At 41.6% G+C, this 24,086-nt stretch overlaps 1 protein-coding gene across 5 annotated transcripts in view; it reads right to left on the reverse strand.

Moving 5' to 3' along the window:
• Window positions 1-24,086, reverse strand: part of VTCN1 (V-set domain containing T cell activation inhibitor 1) — a 55,832-nt gene continuing 31,746 nt past the window's right edge. For 2 of the 5 annotated variants that reach the window (XM_046645407.1, XM_046645404.1), the window contains 4 exons: window positions 21,915-21,979; window positions 10,972-11,319; window positions 8,095-8,373; window positions 1-3,217 (listed from right to left, as the gene is read on the reverse strand). In XM_046645407.1, coding sequence (XP_046501363.1) covers window positions 3,093-3,217; window positions 8,095-8,373; window positions 10,972-11,319; window positions 21,915-21,979 — 817 coding nt within the window. In that variant the 3' untranslated portion in view covers window positions 1-3,092. Of the gene's footprint in view, window positions 3,218-7,314; window positions 8,017-8,094; window positions 8,374-10,971; window positions 11,320-21,914; window positions 21,980-24,086 lie in introns of those variants that run through there. The other 3 variants (XM_046645406.1, XM_046645405.1, XM_046645408.1) reach the window with 3 other exon arrangements.

Raw genomic sequence — 24,086 nt, forward strand, 5'->3', positions numbered from 1 at the left:
TATAAGAAATGTGTATTTAATCATTCTCTTGAACTGTCAGAACTCTAAAATCAAGCTTTCTATAACAAAATGTAATATAGTCATGGTAGGTCCAAAGTGACAGGGAGGCAGTGGTCAACCGTGAAAAGTGTGGAAAGGAGGCTGGAAACAGTATTTTTTCTATCAAAGCTTCATTCCTCAGGGCCTTGTTTTAAAGCTTCCTTGCCCCTGCTTTCAGAAGTCTCTTTGTTTTCAAGGAAGGTTCATGTTTTTGTTGCCTTAATTTGAATTTTGACTAGGCAGGGTCCTGAGATCAAAATTCAGAGAGAACTTGAGATGGATCTCAGGCGGCTCTCTCATGGAACTTGATTTGTAGAGTAGAATGCAGGGAAAGAAACTTAGAAGCTCAACCTGCTGATAATCCCATCAGGAATTCCTGGTTGCCCGAAAGGGTTCTGGCTCTCTGTGCTGAGGCAGCAGCCAGAGACAGCCTAATGGCTATTTTTAGGAAGCAAACAAGTTTGTTTGCTCTCCTCCTTTTAGTTCTTTTTCTCCTCTACATCAGTGTTTGTTAATCTCAGCACAATTGACATTTGGGGCTGGATAATTCTTTGTTGTAGTGGATGTCCTGTATATTATAGGATGTTGAGCAGCATCCCTGGGTTCTATCCACTAGACGCCAGTAGCACCACTCCCCTCAAGGTGTGACAACTAAAATTGTCTCCAAGCATTTCCAGATGTCCCCTGGAGGGTGTGCAAAATCACTCTGGTTGAGTCCCACTGCTCTAGATGCTGTTGAAAGCTGAGGTCATCACTGTCCATGCAGGATAGAAAATAGAAGCCTCAAACCTTGTGATGACATAATGCCACATACAGTCAAGATGAGAGGTCCTTTCCTAGACCATTCAAGGATGAACATCGTCTGAGAGATAAAAATGGCATTGTTTTAAAAAGGAAGTGCTCAGATAATTTAGATAAACAGTGTCACTTAACTACGTTTTTTACATTAAAATTATAATCATTTTCCACATTTCTTTAGCATTTGTCAGGTGGTAGGAGATGCCAGGCCACTGTTGGAAGCATCATAATCATAATGAAAAGTGAATCATTTGACCCATCACTAAAATGCAGCCACCTCTGAATTGTGAAGTGGCAACTGATTAGCAGCTTCTTACTGTATCCACTACAGTTTAATCTGTGAATTATAAAACATGGTTATATTGCAATCGGAACTTACTAGGAACTTCCTCAGAGCAGCATTATAGCAATATAACTAAAGATTCAGAGTCAAGGGAGACGCGGTATCCCATCCTCTCACTCCCTGCATGGGGATGGGTAAGGGAGGTCCCTGAGAAATGGGGGTGCACGTGTCTCCACATGCCTTTTACTTAGCAGTCTCAACACACTTCTCTGGTTCAGATGAATTCTTTTCTCAACTTTTAATATATGTCTTTGAAGGTGTATTTATCTTGCTCATATTGGAGTCTTCTGTGGGTTGCTTTTGGCTTCTTTTTGCTTCTTGATCTTACTTGTTCACTCAAGACTTCTAGACATGAATTCATTTCCCCCCAGAAATATAAAACTAGGTCATATCTTGTGGTGAAATAGTTCTTTAGATCCCTGGGATTCTGAAAATAACAGCAATAAGATACCATTACAACCATTCAGCAAACATTTGTTCAGAACTGGAAGCCCCCTGCCACTGCATGAGTGTATCTCTTGTTCAGAAATGGACTTGTTTGCCTGTATTTTCATGACACTCTATCAAGGCCACATGGTACCTTGGGTTTTTGGGGGAAAGGAGATGGTTTGAGTCTGTCCCTAAAGGAAGAGATCATTCTCAGAGCAAACAGACGAGATCAGCACGTTCAGAGTGGTGTGGCTGTAGACTCTCAGAGCAAACAGGAACTGAGAGATGCTCAAGGGATAATTTCCTCAGTTTCCTCCAGTGACAACCATTGAGGTTGGAAATGATGGGAACTGGCAGGTTTCCTTAGTAGAAAACCTATTTGTGCGCTGCACAGTAGTGAGTGTTTGGAGAACAGGAGAAAGAATGAAAAGCAGATCAACAGATCTTTGCCTGCCCTTGAAGACTGAACAATCTAGGAATGGAATATATGTGCCTTAGAGAATATAAGATATCATAAGTTATACATGCATGCCAAGGGGATGTGAAATGAAAGGACCATCAGGAAAGGGGGTGTAGGCTAGGAAGCACTTTATTGAAATGGGTGAAGGAAGTGTGAATCTGAATTGCCATGGGGTAGAGGAGATTTCCAGGAAGGGGCAGTGAGAGAGGGAGCAAGGCCAGAGAACAGTAGTAGGCAGCTGAGGGAAGAAGGAAGCTCAGGGAGAGAAACTGTTAGAGAGCTGTGACTGCACAGCAGAGGATTTTACCTCTGATACGGTAGTGTCCAGAGAGTCACTTTAGGTTCCAGAGCAAAGGGATGCTGTGGTGAAAATAGTGTTTGAGTCATTTTATTCTGGCACCTTGTTTCCCGTCGCCTGAAGCGGGGAGAGGAAGGAGCAAGCACAAGGTTTTAGAACTAGTCTGGGTGTGAGATGATGAAGGCTGGATTAGGGTCAATCTGAGGCAACACAGGAAGGTGCTGGAGGGCTTGGTAACAAAATGACGTGAAGGACTGAGGGGACAAAAATAGCTCTAAGGTTGTGAGCTTGGAGGCATGGTGGTGATGTCACTGAGTCTTGATGTGGTAGATACTTCACAAATAGCAGTGAAATCCAGAGTAACTGGAGAGGGCTAAGCAGCAATTTCTCTTCAATAAGATATTTTTGCCTTCATGGATGACTCAGTCAATGGAAAGGTGTTTGCATTTACACAAATATTTAAATTGCATAGAGTTGTTTTTCCTATAAGTCTGTCAAGAAGGTCTGTAGGCTTTGTTAACAAATGCTTACCTTTCACAATGCCAGTGGAAATAGTGCCAACTGCCCTGGCGTTAATAAGTGTTTCTCTCTGAGGCTGATGCTAGAGGCTGCTTGACTCTTGTTAGGAACACCAGCACACACAGAATGGATTCCCCCACACCATTTGTGACTCATCTCACCTGTTGTACCGGTGACTTTGCATGTTTCTGTATGGCCAAGGCTTATTATTTTAGCATCAGGTGAGGGGAGAGAGGCAGGAGTGCCCAGGTGATGGCAAAGAAGGAAGAGACACCCAGGGAGGCCTTTGAGGTCAGCAGCTGTAGGTGACTCCGCCTTTTAATCTCAGAGTCTGTAAGGGGTGACAAAGAAGTTCAGGGTCATAGAGGAAAAGCTGGATGTCATCTTTATATGGCTGGTTAGCAAACAAAAGTAGCTGAAATACAGAGCAAGTTGTTCCTAATGCAACTTGTACCCCAATTTGGGGGCAATATTGTACCCCATTCTCTACCTTATTGTCACTGGCTTAAAAGCAGAGCTGTCCCTTCCTTCAAAGAAAGTTCTATTCTGTGGAACTTCCACTCCAGTGAGCACTCAGCCAGATGAAAAACCACACGAATAAAGAGATTGTTATTGCTTACCAAATAAAGAATAGGCTAAACCAACAGTCACGGCCACTCCTTGGTTTCAGACACATTTTTACCCCCAGGCAATGACCTTTATATGTTCTGTGTCATTCATTTTCATCACACCACTACAAAGTGATGAGAAAGCATTGTTCTCATTTTGAAGTAGAGAAAGGTAGAAGTGAGGGAGTGAAATTACTCTTCTTTTACTCTGTTTTCTCCCTAGGCAATCCAGTCTCAATTCATTTCAGCTCTGACACTTACTAGTTGTGTGACTTTAGGCAAGTTGCTGGATCTATACATGCCTCAGTTTCTTCCTTTATGAAACAGAGCTAAAATAATGATGATCTACATCATAGGGTTCTTATGAGGATTAATGAGTCAATACATGTAAAGCGCTTAGAACGGTGCCTGGCACAATAGTAAGCACTCAATAAGTATTAGCTATAAAAACAACAGTAACCTCACTCAAGCCTAATAAGCATTACTTCCATTAACCTGATCATTTCCAACGCCACCTCCTTAGCCTGAACTCTGTCCTGAGTTCCACATCTGGATTTACAGTTGCTACTGTGTATGTCAGTTAAAAACATAATTATTCAATACATATTTTTGAGCACCTACCGTTGGGGTTCAAAGGACTCCAATAAATAACACCTTGTTCCTCAGCTGGGTTCTCAGCCAATTAAAGAGTAAGACAAAAAGAGTGAGGCAACTGGAAGACCAAAATATCACCTTCATTACTGATAAATCTGATAATAAAGGATGAAACTTTGTCTGCAGGCAAGTGGGCTGCAGCCCAGACTTTGACAGGCAGCACCAGACTGGGGCAGGCTTCCTCCTGCAAGGGCAAGATTTTATCCCTGGAAAACTGATGGCTCTGAGGGGCAGAGTAGAATGTATGCTTCCTGAGGGTTAGCTAGAGAGAAAAGGAAAAAGAAGGAGCTGAGCTACTTATGTTCAGCTTCTCCTAATAAACTCATCAATCAGATGAATCAACCCTCCTTTTCTGGGGAGGAGTGAAAGAGGGGAGAAGCAAGAGGCTAGAATGGTTGCACTGGTGGGGCTTCCTTGTGGAAGGAAATATGTGGAGTAGAGATGAAGCATTCTCCCCAAAACTTATTGTATGCTGGGCAATGTGCTAAGCATTGGACATCTCTTCCTAGGTACACAGTGGACACTTTCAACTCAGCATCTCTAAAACTCTCATCTTCTTTCCAAACATGTTGCTTCTCCTATGATTTCGTTTTTTTGTTGATAGCATTACTAACCTCCTAAACAACCTGGGTAGACATATCAGACCCATTTTGACTTGTTCTTTCTCTTGTCCTTCATGTTTGTGTCACCAAGTCCTGTAAATTATTTTCTTCATTAACTTCTGATTCTTTCCCCTTTCCTTCCCATTGCCATTGCCCCAGTTAAGGCCTTCATAATTTCTCCACTGGACCATTGACATAGGTTCCTGACTTCATACCTTCCTATTCTATCAAAACTATTCTTCTCCTTCAAAACCCAGCTTGAACTCTGCCTCATCTACTGAGTCACTGCAGTCATAATTAACAACTGTTCCCCTAGGCACCATATCTACACTGTGATTAACTTCTCTTATGACAAATTGTGCTATTCATCTCAGCATTTCATGGGACTTAAAATTTGCTTTGTACCTGTTTGGCACATAATAGATACTTGTTGAATGAATGACCTAAATTAGCAGTATTGTCATAGAACACAGGATATAAACCACATGGCCTCATAAAATTGTTTTAAAATGTGTATTGAGTACCTACCTATCTGTGTATGGCAAGAAGGAATTATGTTATTTTATAAATTTTGAGCTATGTCTTGCTGCCAAAAGTTGTATTTAGTCCTAGTACTGATAAATGGAACACTTGTTCTCATGTATCCAATAAGCATGTATGGAAAAAGAATCTGCTCAATGAATAAAAGATGTACTCAAATTCTGTGGTTTGTTCAGTTATTGCGCCTTCTATTAGAAGGCATTATTTATACTGGGAGCTTTTTATTGAGATCTGAACTGAGATACTGTTGTTAACACCTATTGTTTTAAATGCCAATGCTTCCTTCCCCCTTTCTCTTCCGAGAAAGCCTTCCATCAGGTACCACCTCATTAGTCTAGGTGTGGGCAACTGACCCAACTTGAGCATGCCTGCGAATGTACGAAAGGAGTGAGGGATTGAGGTTCAGTCTGGTTACTCCCTTGAGTGAAAGAGACTTTTAAAGCTAGGAGTTGTTGGTAACCACATCCTGCCCTGTAGACTGAAACAACAGAGAGTAAATTAGAGAGTAAAGAGAGAATAAAGAAGAAATGAGAGACAGAGAATACCAATGGAATTTAAGTTCCTGGTTTCAGCTGTTCGTGAATCCAAATTGCACTTTCTGTCCTTGTTTCCACAAGACATCCTAGTACCCTTTTAATAAATTCCCCTTTTTGCTCAGGCTTACTTGAGTTGGTTTTCTGTTGCAGGTAACTAAGATTATTCTAACCAGTACAGTCACCGTTTGTTCCTCAGGATGGCGGAAGAACTCTCTCTTTATATATGTATAATTTTTTTTATTAGATAACTTTTTTTTATTGTGGTAAAAAAATACCATAAAATTTATCATCTTAATCGTTTTTAAGTGTCTAGTTCAGTAGTGTTAAGTATATCCACATTGTTGTGAAACAGAGCTCCAAAACTTTCCCATCTTGCAAATCTGAAACTCTATACTCATTAGACAATAACTCCCTTCCTTCTCCCTCCCCACTAGCTGCTGGTAACCAGCATTCTACTTTCTGTTTCTATGAACTTGACTACTTTAGATACCTCACATAACTGGAATCATATAGTATTTGTCTTTCTCTGACTGACATTTCACTTAGCATAATATCCTGAAAATTCATCCATGTAAAAAGATTTCCTTCCTTTTTAAGGCTCAATAATATTCCACTGTATATATATACTGCATTTTGTTTATCCATTCATCTATTCATAGACATTTTGGGTTGCTTCCACCTTTTGGCTATTGTGAATAATGTTGCTATGAACATGGTGTGTATATATCAATTTGAGACACTGCTTTCAATTCTTTGGGGTATGTACACAGACAGAATTGCTGGATCATATGGTTGTTCTATTTGTAATTTTTTGAGGAACTTCTATACTGTTTTTCCATAGCAGTTGCATCATTTTACAATTCACCAACGTGCACAAGGGTTTCAGTTTCTCCACATCCTCACCAACACTTTATTTATTTATTTTTGATCATAGCCATCCTAATGGGTGTGAGGTGATATTGTGTATTTGATGTGTATTTGATTTGCATTTCTCTGATGATTAGTGATGTTGAGCATCTTTTCATATGCTTGTTGGCTGTTTGTATATCTTCTTTGGGGAAATGTCTATTCAATGCATTTGCCCATATTTTAACTGGGTTATTTGATTATTTTGTTGTTGAGTTGTAGGAGTTCTTTATGTACTCTGAATATAAACCTCTTATCAGATAAATGATTTGCAAATATTTTCTCCTGTGCCATTGACTTTTTTTTTTTTAAAGATTTTATTTTTTCCTTTTTCTCCCCAAAGCCCCCCGGTACATAGTTGTATATTCTTTGTTGTGGGTCCTTCTAGTTGTGGCATGTGGGACGCCGCCTCAGCGTGGTTTGATGAGCAGTGCCATGTCTGCGCCCAGGATTCGAACCAACGAAACACTGGGCCGCCTGCAGCAGAGTGCGCGAACTTAACCACTCGGCCACAGGGCCAGCCCCCCATTGACTTTTAATATATATAACTTTAAATAAAAAAATAAGCTGATGAAAATATGATTTATTGAGTTAAATTCAGCAAACATTTATAGTGTACTTACAATACGCGAGGTCTTCTGCTTGGCACTAGACTTTATTTAAGACAGCAGTTTTCCTGACATACTCCTTTCTCTACAGTTTGAATCCAGTTTAGCCCTGGGAGGTATGGTCTTAAAAGTCATAATTCAGTCTGTGCATTTTCTTGACAATAGCTCAACCATAGGTTGTGTATCCACTAAAGCACTGCAGGGAGACTAGGGTGCCAGTTCAATCTAGAGCTTTCAGATTGATCATGGGCCAGTATTAGTGGGATCTTGAGCCAGTCCCAGAAGGCTTGAATAAGACTAAATCAGACTCGTAAGACCTTTAGTCTTCAGATTGAAAAACTTCTCAAAGGCAGGCTAGAACCAAACCAGTTTTGGAGGGCTTGAGATTTAGATCATGACCTGAATATATCAAAGATGTCAAATAATTGTGGCTTCCCCACTGCTCCACCAAAGCAGTCCTCCTGAGTAAGGCTCAGAATCGTAAGCACTGCTTTCCAGGCAACCACTGCCTATCAATGAGAAGGCATACAAAATGAAGCCTGATTGCCGTCTTTGACCTATATGCCAAAAACATTGTTTTGTGTTAGTCTTCTTCTTACGTACTATAGTCCCAGCTGGAATTGTCATCAAGGTCTCAAGGACTCTAGAGCTTTCTGTACCCTGGTACATAATATATCTGTTAAAGAAATTAGATTTTAATTTAGATTTGATTCTCCCCCCAATAAATCCATACAAAAAAGGTGGAGGAACTCACCTGTCACTTTGATATCCCCCGTGGCTTTGGCAATGTTGTTCTCAATCATACAGGAGTATGTGTTGTTGATTGTGACATTGTAGAGTACAGACACAACCTTCATGGTCACATTCTCAGAGTTCAGCTCAAAGCTGGTGTTGGAGACTTCTGAGAAGTTGGCTCCCTGGTCAACTTGGGACGCCCAGACGACTGTAGGCTGGGGGAACCATCGGGGAGCCTCACAACGTAAGCTCTCTGAGCTGGCATTATATTCCACATTCACTTCTGGGATGCTGAAGGCTGCAGAGTTGAAGGTTAAAAGGGGCAGATGTCAAGGTCAGACAGATAAGGCAACATAAAGGCAACATAAGGCAACTTTGAAGTGCTAGGTCTTAAAAACAGTCATTTCCACCATTGAACTGACTCAGTACTTGTCCAGTGGGCTGTCCGTGTATGGTCCATTGTAATGTAGATGCAAATAATGATTTGCCGTAGTATTGCTATACATCACAATCCTTTGACCAATATCACAAACTCTAAGAACTTAAGTTCTAGGTATAATTGTTAAAACAGATAAATTTCTCCAAGGAAGAGGAGTTCCAGTGATCATAAAAACGTTTATCCCTTAGGGAAATTGAGCATTTTCCCAGGCACCTGTGAAGCCTCCTGGATTTTATGTATTTTTCTGCCTGGAGGATAAAGTCAGGGGGCGGGGAACAGAGAAGGAAGAGACAAACGGCATTCACCTGTCACCCACAGAAATTCCATACCCAGGCCTTGTTATCATGGGGATTTGGAGTTTGCTTGGGTGGAGACGGTCCAGCCCTGGTATTCAGGGATAGAGACCGGCATTTGTTTTCTCCTAAAACAGTTCTTACTGGAGAGGTCACTGCATTTTGAAAGACTAGCTTCCTTCTCTATCTAGGTAGAGGGTCACTTGTGGAAAAATGTTAAGGCCCGGAATTTTGACTATAAAATGCTTATTATGCCAAAATGGTAAGATACAATTGATTAATTTATTTAGCATCTTCCTTTTCCTGGGACGATGCTGGTGCTGAGTGAGTGGTGAAAGGAAAGCCCTTGCCTTGCCCTTAAAGAGCCTGTTGTCTAGCAGAGGAGGTGAGATGACGTGAGAAACTGAGTGTACCTCACAATGAACCACCATCTATTGAAGGTGTACCCTCTGCCAGGTACCAAATTCCAGACATTATTTCATTTGATCCTCACAGTAGTCCTAGGGATATCTGTTGCTATCTCCATTTTTAAAAATAAGCTTTTAATTTTGGAATAATTTTAGATTTACAGAAAAGTTGCAGAGATGGTATGGAGTGTTCTTGTATACTCCTTACCCGGTCTCCCCTAATGTCAGTGTCCGAAATAACCATGGTGCATTTATCAAAATTGAAAAACTGTCATTGGTACGTTACTATTAACTAAAAGACAGACTTTATTTGTATTTCATCAATTTTTCCACTAATGTCCTTTTTCTGTCCTAGGATCCCATCCAGAATACTACATTGCATTTATTTGTTATATCTTCTTGGGTTCCTCTGCTCTGTGATGGTTTCTCAATCTTTCCATGTTTTTCATGACCTTGACGGTTTTGAGGAGTAATGGTCAGGTATTTTGTAGGATGCCCCTCTGTTGGAATTTGTCTGATGTTTTTCTCACGATTAGACTGAGATTATGGATTTTGGAGAGGATGAAGACCATAGGAGGTAAAGTGCCCTGCACAGCCCATCACATCAGAGAGTGCATGCTATCAGCATGACTTCCATCACCTGGCTGAGGTGCTGCTTGCCAGGTTTCTTTGGAAGCTGGACTCACTAAGTCTAACACACCCTGAGTGTGGTGGTGATGGGGGAGTAACCTCTACCTCTTGGAGGGGGAGGACCTAAATACATCTGTAAAGATTTGTTTCATCTCCCTTATATTTATGTAAGTATGGACTCATGTGTATTTATTTTATACTTAGAGTTATAATTTAATACTATATTGTTTATTTTTTTATTCAAATTGTTCCAGCTGTTGGAATCCCTTTCAGTGGGCTCCAGTGTCCCCTTGACATGACCCTATTAATTCCCATTTTAAGATGAAGAAACTGACACTCAGCAAGGGGGCCTTGCCCAGGCCATGTACTTGCCCAGGTCTGCCTCTAGATCTAAGCTTCAAACCATTACATACACATGTCATGAGGTGTCCAAGAAAGGCCTGTGCAGACTAGCTTTGGCTAGGAGGCCTCAGGATACTTCCTGCCTGTCCTTCAAGCTCTTCTCAATGGCGGCCAAATTCTCCACGGGGTCTTTCCCATCCCTTCCCCTCCCTATGTATTTGGATGTGGTATCTTTCTTCCCCTGAATTCCGAAGTCACTCTATTGTCATGTTAAATTGAGTTGGTAAGGAAGGGTGAATTTCATTGGGGGAGAATTAGTGAGTTTATAGGACAATATTGTTTTGGTAAATTCCCTTTGAACTTCTCTTAAAATGTGTCCCGTTGTCATGAGTTCCTGGAGGTACTGATTTCAGACTTGGGCTCGGGCCTACTTAGCATAGAAGAGTCTCAGAACAGATTACAGCTTTCTCTTACTAGCAATACCAGAGGCTACCATAAAAGAGACTATGTTTATTTTGGCAAAATATTTCAAGGAACATACCTGAAAATTCAGAAGAGGCTAGTGTCCAGAACAAAAGATTTTAAGACCTAATATTACACATGGTGGGCTACCTTCGGAGCTGGTGTGGGTCTAGGACAGCAAGGATGGCTGCTAGCAGAATTTGGAGGGCCTTTGTGTGATACTGGTCCCTCATGAGCATAAGCTGATGTTTCATCAGCAATCCATGCCTTTAGCCTCAAATATCTTTTGGCACTTTCCTTCCCTCCCTTCAAAAGTAACTCACCTCCAGTTTTATACTCAAGGTTAGCATTCCCCTTGCCTTTAGAAGTGATGATGTAGCATTTGTAGGTGCCAGCATCTGTGAGTTGCACGTTTTTTAGCCTCAAAGAGGCATTGCCGACAATCACCTGGTCAGCAAACACTGCTGTCCGGCCTCTGAACATTTCATCTTGGTCTGACAGGTCATCTTTGCCTCCTTTGAACTCATGGACCAAGCCCATAGCACCTTCCTTCAGCCACTGTATCACAATATCAGAAAGTTTGATGTCTGGTTCAAAAGTGCAGCTCAGGATTCCATCCTCTCCAATGTTCCCAGCTGAGGTGAGGGTAGTGACTGTGATAAAGTGTTTGCCTGCAATTCAGGAAGCAAGGGTCAGCTCCAAGGGAAGCTCTGGAACTTCGACAACCAAACCCTCCATTACTAGAAGCCAAACAGAGACTTCTGTAATAAATTAGAAATATATAAGAATAGGAGAGGCATAAAAAAAGAAGACACAAGAAGAACAAAAAGAACAGGAAGACAATAGTTTTAATATCTACAGCAGATCTGCCATACATGATAGCTTTTTGAAACCAATCAACCCAAATCGTCTTATTTATTTATTTTTATTATTTTTTTTGTGAGGAAGATTGGCCATGAGCTAACATCTGTTTCCAATCTTCCTCTTTTTGCTTGAGGAAGATTGTTGCTGAGCTAACATCCATGTCAATCTTCCTTTGTTTTATGTGGGATGTTGCCACCACAGCATGGCTTGACAAGCAGTGCTAGGTCTGCACCTGGAATCCGAACCCGCGAGCCCCTGAAGCAGAGCACGTGAACTTAACCACTATGCCACCAGGCCAGCCCCAAGCAACCCAAATCTTGAGGGGCAGCAAGAGGAGAACATATTGGATATGAGGATGAGAATTCAAGTCCTGGCTTTGTCACTTAATAGTCATGTAACCTCTCTGGATCTCAGAAAAATGGAGGTCATGATATCTGTCTTACCTAACTTAAAGGGTTCCTGTGAAGATCAAATCAAATGGATGGAGACTTGGTTTACAAACTGTTATTACACATTGTATAATATATTGTTATTCTTAGTTAACCAGAAATGGCACAGAGTGAAAGCTCATGTTAAATAAATGTGGCTAGTAATTCTAAAGAATGTTAAATTCTAAAGTGCTGTCACTTTTACTTTCATCTCCATTTGAACGATGAGGAAACCAAGGCGTAGAGAAGATAAGTGGCTTGGTGAACGTTATAGTGCTAGCTATGGCATAACAAAGAATGGTACTTAATTAAATTGATTTTTGGCCCAAGATAGAAGCCACTCCCTCCTCTCCAAGCATGCAACCAGTAGAAATACTAATTATGGTGCCAGCCATGTCCACTGCCTCTTCCCCACCTGCCCGACAGACAGCCCACTCAGTCTGTGAAGGATTGGCCAGCTGTTCCTTCTGCACTGGAGGTCGCTGACTGAGGACACCTGTAGGGCTGATTTAATTAACTGAATCTTCTTGAGAAGGTCCTTCTGTGGCTTGGATGTAAGGATAAGGTGAGGATGGTTTTTTGAGCCCAAGAGGAGAGTGGAGCCGACGCAGAGAAGTGTGGAGGAGAGACTATGAGAGAGAAAAATGAGAAGAGCGCTCTATCGCCGGGGCTGCTTTAGACCCCAAGAGTTCTCAGGTCTAGTTCCTGTTCCGATCTCTGAATATCCTTTAAGCAAACACCGTATTTTAAAGTGGCCTGCACAAACCTCTGTTTCTTACAGCCAAAAAAGTCCAACTTGATGGGTGCTGAGCACTTCTCAGCTTCCCTGTCGGTATTCCTGCCTCTCATCCTTACGTCCATCCGATCTATTTCACATGTATTAATCTTACAGGTAGACCTTAAAGTACAATCTAAACATGTCAGTTTTCTAATTACTAGTCTTCCATCGCTCCCAAGGGCTGTGGAGTAAAGTTGAGACTAACCAGCATGGCCTTCAAAGCTAAATACTGCATGGCACTTAAGAAATGGTCCATGGATATCAGCTCTTATTGATACCTGTTCAGCCTTATTTCCCACAAACCTTTCATAGTCTATACTATCTATATATATCAAGTGATTTGTCGATTTTCTGCTTTCAACAGAAAAATATATAAGCAAAGCATACATGCTATTTTTCAAATATAAGAGGTAAACATTATGAACATAAGGATATCCTTGGCGTCTCACTTCTTCCAGCCTATAAGGGGTTGGAATTATCTAATTGGCTCCTAGGCCTTTATAAAGTAGATGAAAGTAATTGATGAGGGACAAAACTGGAGCAGCTAAGGTAGATGGATTTATGTTAGAAAGAACAGAGAGCTACTGATGGAGGAAAAATTATAGGTAAAAAAAAGAGGCAGAGAAAACAAAATCCTGTGCGTAGGCTGGGTTGGGAGGCTGGGTTTTGGAGGTTTTGGAGTGGGGAGGAGAGAGACTTTGGAGCAGCTGCCATGCATGGCCATTCTTGTGGGAGATTTGGGAGAGAAATTATGAAAGAGGATAGTGTAAAATTTTGCCATGTAATATGAATGCAACAAACCGCATCCCCTGCCTTGGCATTTTCTTGAACACTGCTTTAAAGATTTAATTTGCTTTTCAATTATTTTTACTGCACAGACCGATATCCAAGACATTCCAGGCTAGAGCTGGTTATACAATCATACTATGCATCTTCACACCCCTGTTCATCTTGCACCCACAATTTATAGTTCCCTCCTCTCTTTTATCACCAGTTATCCAAATTCTACTTATATGCAAGGCTGTTTAGATGGCAGCCCTCACATGAAACCCCCTTTTGATCTGCCAAGACAAAATTAATAGCTTCTCTCTTTACTCTCCCTTAACACTTTCCTTTGCCTTTATTACAGTTATTATAGCAGCTGTCTCCCTCTGCCTTGTCTCTCGTCTATCTCTGGCACTAATTTGTAAGCTTTCCTAGGGCAGAAACTGTCTTAAGCATATTTGCTTAAGTCCTATAATGCTGTGTTGCTTAATTTTGTGTGTCAACTTGACCAGGCCACAGGGTGCCCAGACATTCAGCCAAGCATTCTGGGTGTGTCTGTGAGGATGTTTCTAGATGAGATTAGTATTCAAAAATCAGTAAACAGAGTAAAGCAGATCACCCTCCCTAATGTGAGTGGGCCTCAGCCAATCAATTGAAGGCCTGAATGGAACAAAAAAAGGCTAAGAGGGAACTCCTGCTGCCTGACTGCTCTGAGCTGAGACATTAGTCTTTTCCTGCCTTCCAACTTGAACTCAAATATTGTCTCTTCTCGGGTCTTGAACCCGCTGGCTTTCAGACTGGTACCAGACCACTGGTTCTCCTTATTCTCCAGCCTTGGGACTCAAACTGGAGCTAAGCCATCTGGGTCTTCATCTTGCCGACTGCTGATTTTGGGACTTCTCAGCCTCCATAATCAAGTGAGCCAATTCTTTCTAAATCTCTCTCTCTGCATACACACGCACATTCTATTGGTTCTGTTTTTCTGGAAAACCCTCACTAACAGAAATTTTGGTACCAAGAAGTGGAGTACTGCTGTAATAAATACCTAAGCAAGTGGAGGAAGCTTTGGAATTGGGTAGTGGGTAGAGGCTGGAAGAGTTAGAAATATGTGTGTTAAGGGCAATTCTGATGAGATCTCAGATGGAAATGAGGAGTATGTTATTGAAAATGGGAGGAAAGGCAATCCTTGTTATAAAGTGCCAAAGAACTTGGCTGAACTGTGTTCTAGTGTTTTGTGGAAGGTTGAACTTGTGAGTCATTAAGTTGGATGTTTAGCTGAGGAGATTTCTAAGCAAAGTGTTGAACGAGCAGATTGGTTACTCCTGACTGCCGATAGTAAAACATGAGAAAGGAGAGGTGAATTGAAGAAGGAATTGTTAAACAAAAAAGAACCATAACTTACAGGTTTGGAGAATTCTCAGCCTATCTATATTGCAAAAATGAGAAAGCTGTACTGAAGGGAACACTAAGGGTGTGGCTGAACAACCGTTTGATGAGGAGATCATAGGTGCAGGACTTTACGAGCTTGATAAGCTACCTCAGCAGAAGCCAGGAACAGGGATGGGGCTAAACCAGCAGAAACACTGACTCTGGGGACAGAAAAACTAAAGGGGATAGAAAAAACGAGATAAAATTGAAGGAAGGCTGTCAGACTTCTTAGATCCTACAAGACTGGACCATAGAGTTATTCAGCTTTGAACACTTGCTATTCTTCCAGAAAAGGGAAGAATAACCCTAAAGGTGGTTCAGAGATCATCAGGGCTGCCTCCTTGGTTTCAAAGGGTGAGACCATTGCCTCTGTTTCAATAGGCCAGAGGGCCACTGATAGAAGCCTTAGAGATGGGGCCACCTGGAGGCTGGGGGGTACTTCCCAGCCTCCAGAACTGTAAGGAAATAAATTTCTGTTGTTTAAGCTGCCGAGTCTGTGATATTTCGTTACGGCAGCCTGAGCAGACTAAGACGAGTGCCTAGTGCTATGTTTCTACAGAGGAAAATGCTATGTGTTGAGCAGATGAATAAATGAATGAATGAATGGAAATCAGTAGAAATCAAGGCACTGTTTGAGATAGCAGTTCTATCCAAAATGATTGTAGGAGTGAGGAACATTTGGCAGCATTACCACGTGTAAATTTTGGAGAAATGTGAGCCAGTGAAAAAGAAGGCAATGAAAACACACAAAGATTCTCAATAAAATTGTGGAGCAAATGTAGCTATGTTAGAGCAAGGGTAAATTTGATTGCAGTTTATAAAGTGCCATTAAAGTTGAATTGAAAAATTACTTTTCAGAAAAAATACATGATTAGCACAGTTTATGGAGAGAAAGAAATGATAATGACATGTCTTAGTTCAGTAATTGTGCTACCAAATTAATTTTAATGTGTTGGCCTTGAGCCCACAGGTGGAGAATTTGCTGAAATATCTCTGAGAGAAGTTAATGACTAAAAGTAGGCAGCTGTGGAGTGCCCCAGGGACCCACCGAAGGCTCTAGCCCACTCGAGGTTGCATTAAAGATGTGACAGATGGAATGAGTATAATGTTGATTAAATCCCCTCCCCAGATCAAATTAAGAGGAGGAATAAAGGCCAGTGAGAACTGAAAAACCCCTGGGGATCTAATCATTGCTTTGCACCCAGAAAGCAATCAATAAATCCTTATTTGTTGGGTGAATAAATGATGGTTAAAAGTGATAAAATGAAATTTAGTTTGCAAGCAACAGCGTATAAACACTGTTTCTCACAAAAAAGAAATCTGTATTCAAACTTGCAGACAAATATTGGCTCAAGGAGCTATGTTCTAGGAAACACAGTCTGGCCTGGTATGACTCTCCAGGCCTCTTAACCACCAGGGATTCTTGTGTGATTTCCTGAGCCAAAGGGTAAAAGGGCTCTAGGAGATGGGTTAGAGAAAGCTATGTATTGATAGAGAATTCTGTTAATTTAAATAGGCACAAAGTTTAAGGATTTCATTGGCTTCTAAGATTCCATCAAACCCTTTAAAGTTGGAAGACCCAGCTGCTTACTGAAAATGAATTCTCTAGCTCGTGAGAACTAATTACTCTCACAGCTCTCTCTGCCTGGGGAAAGAGGAGCTGTCGAAGGAGAGAAAGCTAAAATCTGAGCCATTCTGTTTTCACACAGGGCAAGCATTATTCAATTGCTCTCCATCATAGGAGCAGGAATATCTTGGAAAGTGGGATTACAGGTAACACAAGGCAAGGATTCTTTACAGAAATTATGATTCTGGGATGACCAACACCCCTAGATAAAACCTGGCAAATGAACTTTCCTTTGAAATAATTCCGTAAGACAAGTTCTGTAGATTTCAGTAGCATAGAGAGCATGCTAGAAGCCTTCAGCAGAAGGTCACTCAGTATGTGCTGGAATCCAGCTGTCCAGATGGGCATGATAGCGCATGGCTCAAAGGTGGAGACACATAGGCTTACACTGCACCAGTGGAGCCTGGGGTGGCACCTGTGAGCACCACTCTTGCCAGAAAAGAGGGCAGGGTTGTTGTAACTGTTGCTCCTGTGAGAAGAAATTAGAAAAGATGCTGGGCTGGGCTAGATAAAGGAACAACGTGGGGAAGCAGCAGTAGAGCGTGGTGTTTGAGAGCATGGCACAGGCATCAGGCTGTCTGGGTTCAAGTCCCAGCTCGGCAGTCACTGGATATGTGACCTTGGACAAGTTTTCTAACTTCCTTATTGCATTATTTTTTCATCTGTAAGATGGGGATGCTAATAACAGTAGATAATAATAATAGTAGTAATAATAATTCAGAAGGTCCCTGAAAGGACTAAATGCTACAACACAGGTGAAGAATTTAATAAAGTACCTGACTTGCCACATGTTAAACCTTAAATCAATGATCTTGATAACCGTTATTAACCAGAATCATTTGGAAAGATTGCAGCTCAGAGCACGGGAGGAAAGAAACACTTTACGTGCTTTATGTCTAGTGACTCATTTTAACCTTGATCACAACCATGAGAGGTAAGAATTACCGTTATACCCATTTTATGAATGAGGATAAAGAAGCTTCGTGGGATTAAATGGCTTGCCTAAAGCCCCATACCTAGCAAGTCTTAGAGCCAGAATCAATTTCCATTTTGTTGGGTGCTAATCCCGCACTCTTTCTACCATGTTTTGCTGATATCCAGGGCCAGACTGAGATATGTAGAGAGCCTGCCCACCATAATCGTATCCCCATCTCATGTAAAAATAAAACCACTTAAAAATCAAAGCAAGAAAGGCCAACAGCTGCTTATTTTCTCAGATGACTATAATTTTTAAAAGAAATATCAGATTCTTTCCAAACATTTGTTCAATGCTCCCGTTTGGGTGCCATAAGCACATGCCTGATTGGCTTATCCAGTGTCTGAAGATGGAGCATTATTAGGAGGCAATGTCTGGTAGCTTCCTGCCTGTCCTCCCTAACTTCAGAGGCGGCTTACCCTGGTGTGGTGAGGAAATTGTGCGAGTTTTAGGAGGTGCTATGTAAATTGCACTAATACTAGCAAGTTATTATTAATAGCACTGATGATATCAATATAAATAACAGTGGCAGCCATTTATTACACATGTATGTCAGGCACTTTACAAACACTTTCTCATGTAATTCCCACAATGACTCTGACTGTTTTACCAGTGAGGAAACTGTTCGTGGAAAGTTAAGTTATATCCTAAAGGATATACAGTTAGTATCAGACTTGAGATCAGAACATTGCTGTCTTATTCCTAAACTCTTCCACTGCACAGAGCTGTTCAGAGTCACCCAGTGAGTGAGTGATGGCACAGGAACTGGGCTAAGTACAGTCAGGGGTCTTTCCGTTGTAGCTCCCTCCTTCTTGAAGGGTCATCCACAAAAGTTGTCCTATAACCAGGAGATAATGAGAGCCCCTCAACCTCTCTTCCAAACAACCCATCTCAAACGCATTTTGTGTTTTGTGGGGCCCGTATTAAATAAGGAGTAGGATGGCTGTGAGGAGGTGGCATGTATGGCTTCAGGAGAGTCGAGAAGGAATAGACTTTTTTTCTGTATGGTATTTAGGAAGATCTTTACCTCCATAAAAGCTATAGTCTAAGGAATAATGCCTGCAAGGCAAACCAAAAAGCACCCTTCTTCGGCTACAACTCTGCGTGAATGTTATCATCGGCAAAGGGTGGTGCGCAGAAGTGTGGGCTCTGGAAGCAAATTACGAGGGCTTGAAACACAACTGTGCCCACATGCTAGCTGCATGCAACCTTAAGAGAGTTTCTTATCAGGACATAGTAATAATATCTATCTCCTATTTGTTGTGAGCATTAAATCAAATAATGTATGCAAAGTTATTTAGTACAGTGAGGTACACATAGAAAGGATTCAAAAGATATCATCATTATCACCATCATCATCCTTTACTTAATGCTCTTTGCTTAATTTCACTGTCTTATGTATTAAACCAGCTAAAATTTTATTGAGTTTATACTGAGTTTATATTGAGTTTATCAATTTTATTGAGTGTGATACTATATTCCTCTCAGTAATGGTTATGGTCCTTTTAATACAGGATGAGTTGAGAAAAATCCAACTAAATAGTATTAAACTAATAAATGGTCCATTTTATCCAAAAGAACCAGGTTTCACCCTGTGAAATAAGAGGGAAAAAACCTCTTCAGTGGTGGTAGGCTTTTAATATTTGTGGTACATTGCTGGATTGAATGGACTATAACATTTATCTATGTAGTCACCTCTCCATGCATCCATCCACTTGTCCATTTAGAAAGCACTTGAGGAGTACCCTCTGTATTCAAGGAACTGAGCTAAATACTTGAGGTCACCATAGCTATGCAACAGGAAGAGGTATAAGTAGCGAAACTGTGAACTATCACAGGGAAGCTGTCACAGAGGGTAAATTCTTACGAGGGTAGTCAGAGCCGCTAACAACCAAAGGATAACTCCATAATGGCCCCGATGCCAAGCCCTTTAGCCCTGGGCCCCAAAAGGGTTAGTCGCCAAGATTTAGAGTAAAGGGCAAACACTAGAGTTTTAATTCAAAGTGGTAAGTAAGATTAAGAATAGGGTAAATTATAACTAAGGAAGGGTTAAGCATTAGTGAAGAAGGTACCCAAATGTACACTTTGATATCTTTAAAAGAGTCCAAAATATTTGCCTTATATATGTATTTATAATATATGTGTGTATATATTTGTATTAAAGTATAACACACGTATATCTATAAAAATGGACACATCGTAACTATACAGTTTCAATAATCTCAACTTCATCTCATGTAGCCACCATCTACACCAAGAACTAGAACTTTCCTGCCGCCCAGAAGTCCCCTCATACCTCTTCCTAATGGCTACCCTCTCACTCTTCCCGGGGTAATAATCAATACTCTGCCTTCTAACAGCAGAGATTTGTTTGCCTGTTTTTGGACTATGTACATGAAATTATACAGAATCTATTGTCTTGTGTCTGGCTGTGCAGCTCAACGTTATCTTTCTCATATGAAAATGTACTCAGTTTCCTCAGGCACCAGGAAATAGAAATTAAAATCACAAGAAGATTCCACAACATCTGGTGTTGGTGAGGAGGTGGAGCACTGGATCTCTCACACCCTTCTGGTGAAGAGGAAATTGGTAAATCACTTTGGGAAACTGAATGGCAGTATCTCCTAAAAGCTATTTATTGGCTTTCTGGACATACTCTTTTGTGGTGCTTGTTTTAAGATACTAGAAAAAGAATTAAAAGACAGCAAAACAAAGCATAAAGAGGGTCGTGAATTAAGATAAAAGTCAAAATTAACCAAGTAAGAAAACAATCAGAGAAAGTAAAAATAAAACCAAACCTAGTTCCTTCAAAACTACTATAATGCTCGTAACACCTTATAAAGCTGTTTTAAGATGAAAGAGAGCCAGAGACAGACAGAGAGATAAAATGCCCAAGATTAGGAATAGGAAAAGAGAGAAAATAACATAAAGAGAAAATGAATCATAAAAGAGTATTAGAATGAAACAGGCTAGTGAGTTCAGAAACAGATCCATACACATTTGGATACTTGATTTATAACAAAAATGGCATGGGCGAGAAGTGAGGGAAGGACAATGTTTTCCATAAATGATGCTGGGTCAGCTGGGTAGCCAGATGGAAAATGTGAATCTTGACTGCTATCCTGCGCCATGCACAAAATCAATTCTAGATGGGTCATAGATATAAATGTGAAAGGTAAAACAATAAAGCTTCCGCAAGATAACCCAGAAGAAAATCTTCATGACCTTGGGATAGGCAAAGACTTCTCAAACAGTTTACAAAAAGCTCCAGGTATAAAGGATAAGATTGATAAATGAGTCTGATAAATGAGTCTGTTAAAATTAAGAACTTTTATTCATTGAAAGACATCATTACGAGAGTGAAAAAGCAAGCCATAGAATACAAGAGATTTTGCAATGCATATTACCAAATTGCATCCAGAATATATAAATAATTACTACAAATCAAAAAGAAAAAGACAGATAAGCCAGTAGAAAAAGGGCTGAAACAAAAAATATATATATCTTTCATAATAAAGAAAGTGAGGAAGAGTGCTAACGTCTTTTCTAGGCAAACACATCTACGGTGAATTTTCTTTGTTTAGGACTTGTGACCACTATTTAGTGGCAGCACACCCGCTGGAGGAGGGTGACAGAGAGAAAAGGCAGCTGGAACTATAAAAACTAAAATTATGAAGTGACAGCTTTGGCCACAGACTAAGTTAAAATAAATGTGTTGGCCGGAGTCAGGCAGTTTAAGGGAAACGGAGCAAACAACTTGCCTCAGAGAAAACAGCTGCTGGCCTAACTCGCTCAATGTCTTAATTAAAGTGGCACCCGTAATAGATGCTTCTGAGACATGGCCTACACAGAAGAGGAAACAGAAGCCTGTTCCTGCAACTGACATCAATTAGCTGCATCCCGAAACTGACCATCCATGCCACAATGGCACCTGTTTCCTACATGGTACAGCAGTCACACCAGTGTTCTCTTACCCAAGACCCCCATGTACAAAGGCTTGCTATTCTTTAGCATCTCAGCTGAAGCTGCTTTGCGAAGGAATCATCTACCCAGATCAACCACTGATGGACTGGCTCAGTGCAGCATTTTACCTGTGATCCAAGAATGACATCTTCAGCATGGACTGGTAGAGAGAACACCCTAACAAACATCCCATTTGATTCTCTCGACTACCGGGTGATGTGGACATTATTCCCCACACTTGATAGATGAGAAAATTGAGGCCCGAGGATTTAAGTGCTTAATGCGAAGAGAACACAGTTAATAAGTAGAAGAACCAGTGGTCTACTCTGAGGTTTTCTGGGTCCAAACCCTGTGCTCTTTCCATGCGACCACACTGAGTGATTGGGGGCTGAATGGTGAGGGGTAGATGAATAGCGATAATGCAAGAAATCACGTACCTGAAATACCAAAACCAATGATGAGCGCAATTGCTGCAGCCAGAACAATGATGATGCTAATAATGCTATGGAGAGATAGAGAAACAGGAAATTACTTCTTCATTCCATTTGACATGCTGCTTTGTGACCTGGGTTCATGTCTGTCATTTGCAGGAGGTGCCACATAAACCATCTCAACTTTTCTTCAACGTAAACCCCTTCCTAGAAACAGGTACCTTAGAAAGGAATCTCAACAATTCCATCCCCAAGGAGTGGCCTTTTTTTGCTGAGGAAGATTAGCCCTTAGTTTACATCTGTTGCCAATCCTCTTCTTTTTTTGCTTGAGGAAGATTAGCCCTGAGCTAATATCTAGGCCAGTCTTCCTTCACTGTATAGGTAGGTTGCCGCCACAGCATGGCTGTCGAGTGGTGTAGGTCCGCGCCTGGGATCTGAACCCATGAACCTGGGCTGCCAAAGTGGAGTGTACTGATCTTAACCACTATGCCACGGGACGAGCCCCAGGAGTGGCCTTTTATCCAACTGTATGCATCATTTTACTTTCCTATTTCCAGATCAGGGAACACCATAAACAAAGACTTTTGGGGCAAAACTGATGACATCTCTGTAATGCCAGGTGCCGCTTGAGGGGGACTGTTTCATACGCAGCCCACCCTGAGCATTACTGCCCATCCATCTTGTATCACTAATCTACCTGTCTTTCTCCTTCCACAGACTTTAAACTCCACTGAGGATGATGGTTGTATCTTCACTTTGTGCCCACTCCTCCCTTGTCCCCCGCACCCCACAGAGCCTCAACAGGAGTTTGTGTTCTCTTATTAAAAAACTAATACATATTTGTTACAGGAAGTTTAGAAAATACAAATAACCCAAAATAGGACAATAAAATCACCGGTAATTCCATCATCCAGAAACAACCACTGTTAACTTTTTGATATGCATCCTGCTAGTTTTCAATGAACAGATTAACAAGTGACATTTGGGAAATAAACAAATAGGGAAGTATTGCTTGCGTCTACTGAGCGCTAGAATTACGGGGCAGACATGTTCCAGGCACCATTTATGGATTATACCATTTATCCGTTTGATAACCTTATGAGGTTAACAGATCTATCATCTCCATTTTACACATGAGGAAATTACCCAGGGAGATTAAGTACCTTCCCTACATTCACATGGTTGGTAAGTGGCAGACCTGGCGTTAGAATCTGTCTCCGGAATCTGCACTTGACTACTTCCTACACTGCCTCCCAAGGCTGGAGCCTCCTAAATGGGGCGTGTCCCTTCTCTCTGCCCAGCGGAACCCATGAGGGGACACCAGCTTAGTTTGTGAGAGTGACGCAGGCAGAACAGAAGGCCCAGGTCAGAGCTGGTGTGTTGGCAAAACGGTTCCTGGGAAGCTTGCCCATTGCTGCCTGCCCTGTGCCTCAGTCATCAGGCAGGTGGCCCCGGCCACACTCTCTCATTGCTGGCAGTTCACACACTCCCCACACCCACACTGATTCTACTCAACAGGCAGGACAAAAGAAAGGCTCAGGGAGGCAAAGAATGACGCTACAGAGAGAAAAGGGAAGCATGAGACATTTTACTTTCTGCCCTGAATAGGCTCATTGTACCTAGCTCCCCTGGGCTCAGGGGTGGGCCCACCAGAGAGAAACAACAGACTTACAAGAAACAGTTTGAGTAAACACTTTTCCTGGAGGTCAAGCCCTTGGGAGGCGCAGCCATGGGGGCTGCGATTGAATAAGCAACATGAACCTTTTACTAACAGGGCATCTGCAATTACAAGAGGAGATCTCACTTGACCACTTCCCCTCTCTTCACACACCTCAGTGCGGCCTCAGTTCTTACTGGTCCGAGTGTGTGAGAACAGCTAGACAGACTCTTTTTTTTCTTTTTTCTGGGAAGATTTGCCCTGAGCTAACTACTGCCAGTCCTCCTCTTTTTGCTGAGGAAGCCTGGCCCTGAGCTAACATCCGTGCCCATCTTCCTCTACTTTATACGTGGGACGCCTACCACAGCATGGTGTGCCAAGCGGTGCCATGTCCGCACCAGGGATCCGAACCGGCGAACCCGGGGCCGCTGAGAAGCAGAACGTGCGAACTTAACCGCTGCGCCGCCGGGCTGGCCCCTAGACAAACCCTTAGCAAGAGGCACTGGCTGCCTCTCCTCGGC

The sequence above is a fragment of the Equus quagga genome, chromosome 18, assembly GCF_021613505.1.
Source record: "Equus quagga isolate Etosha38 chromosome 18, UCLA_HA_Equagga_1.0, whole genome shotgun sequence".
Classification (NCBI taxonomy): Eukaryota; Metazoa; Chordata; class Mammalia; order Perissodactyla; family Equidae; genus Equus; species Equus quagga.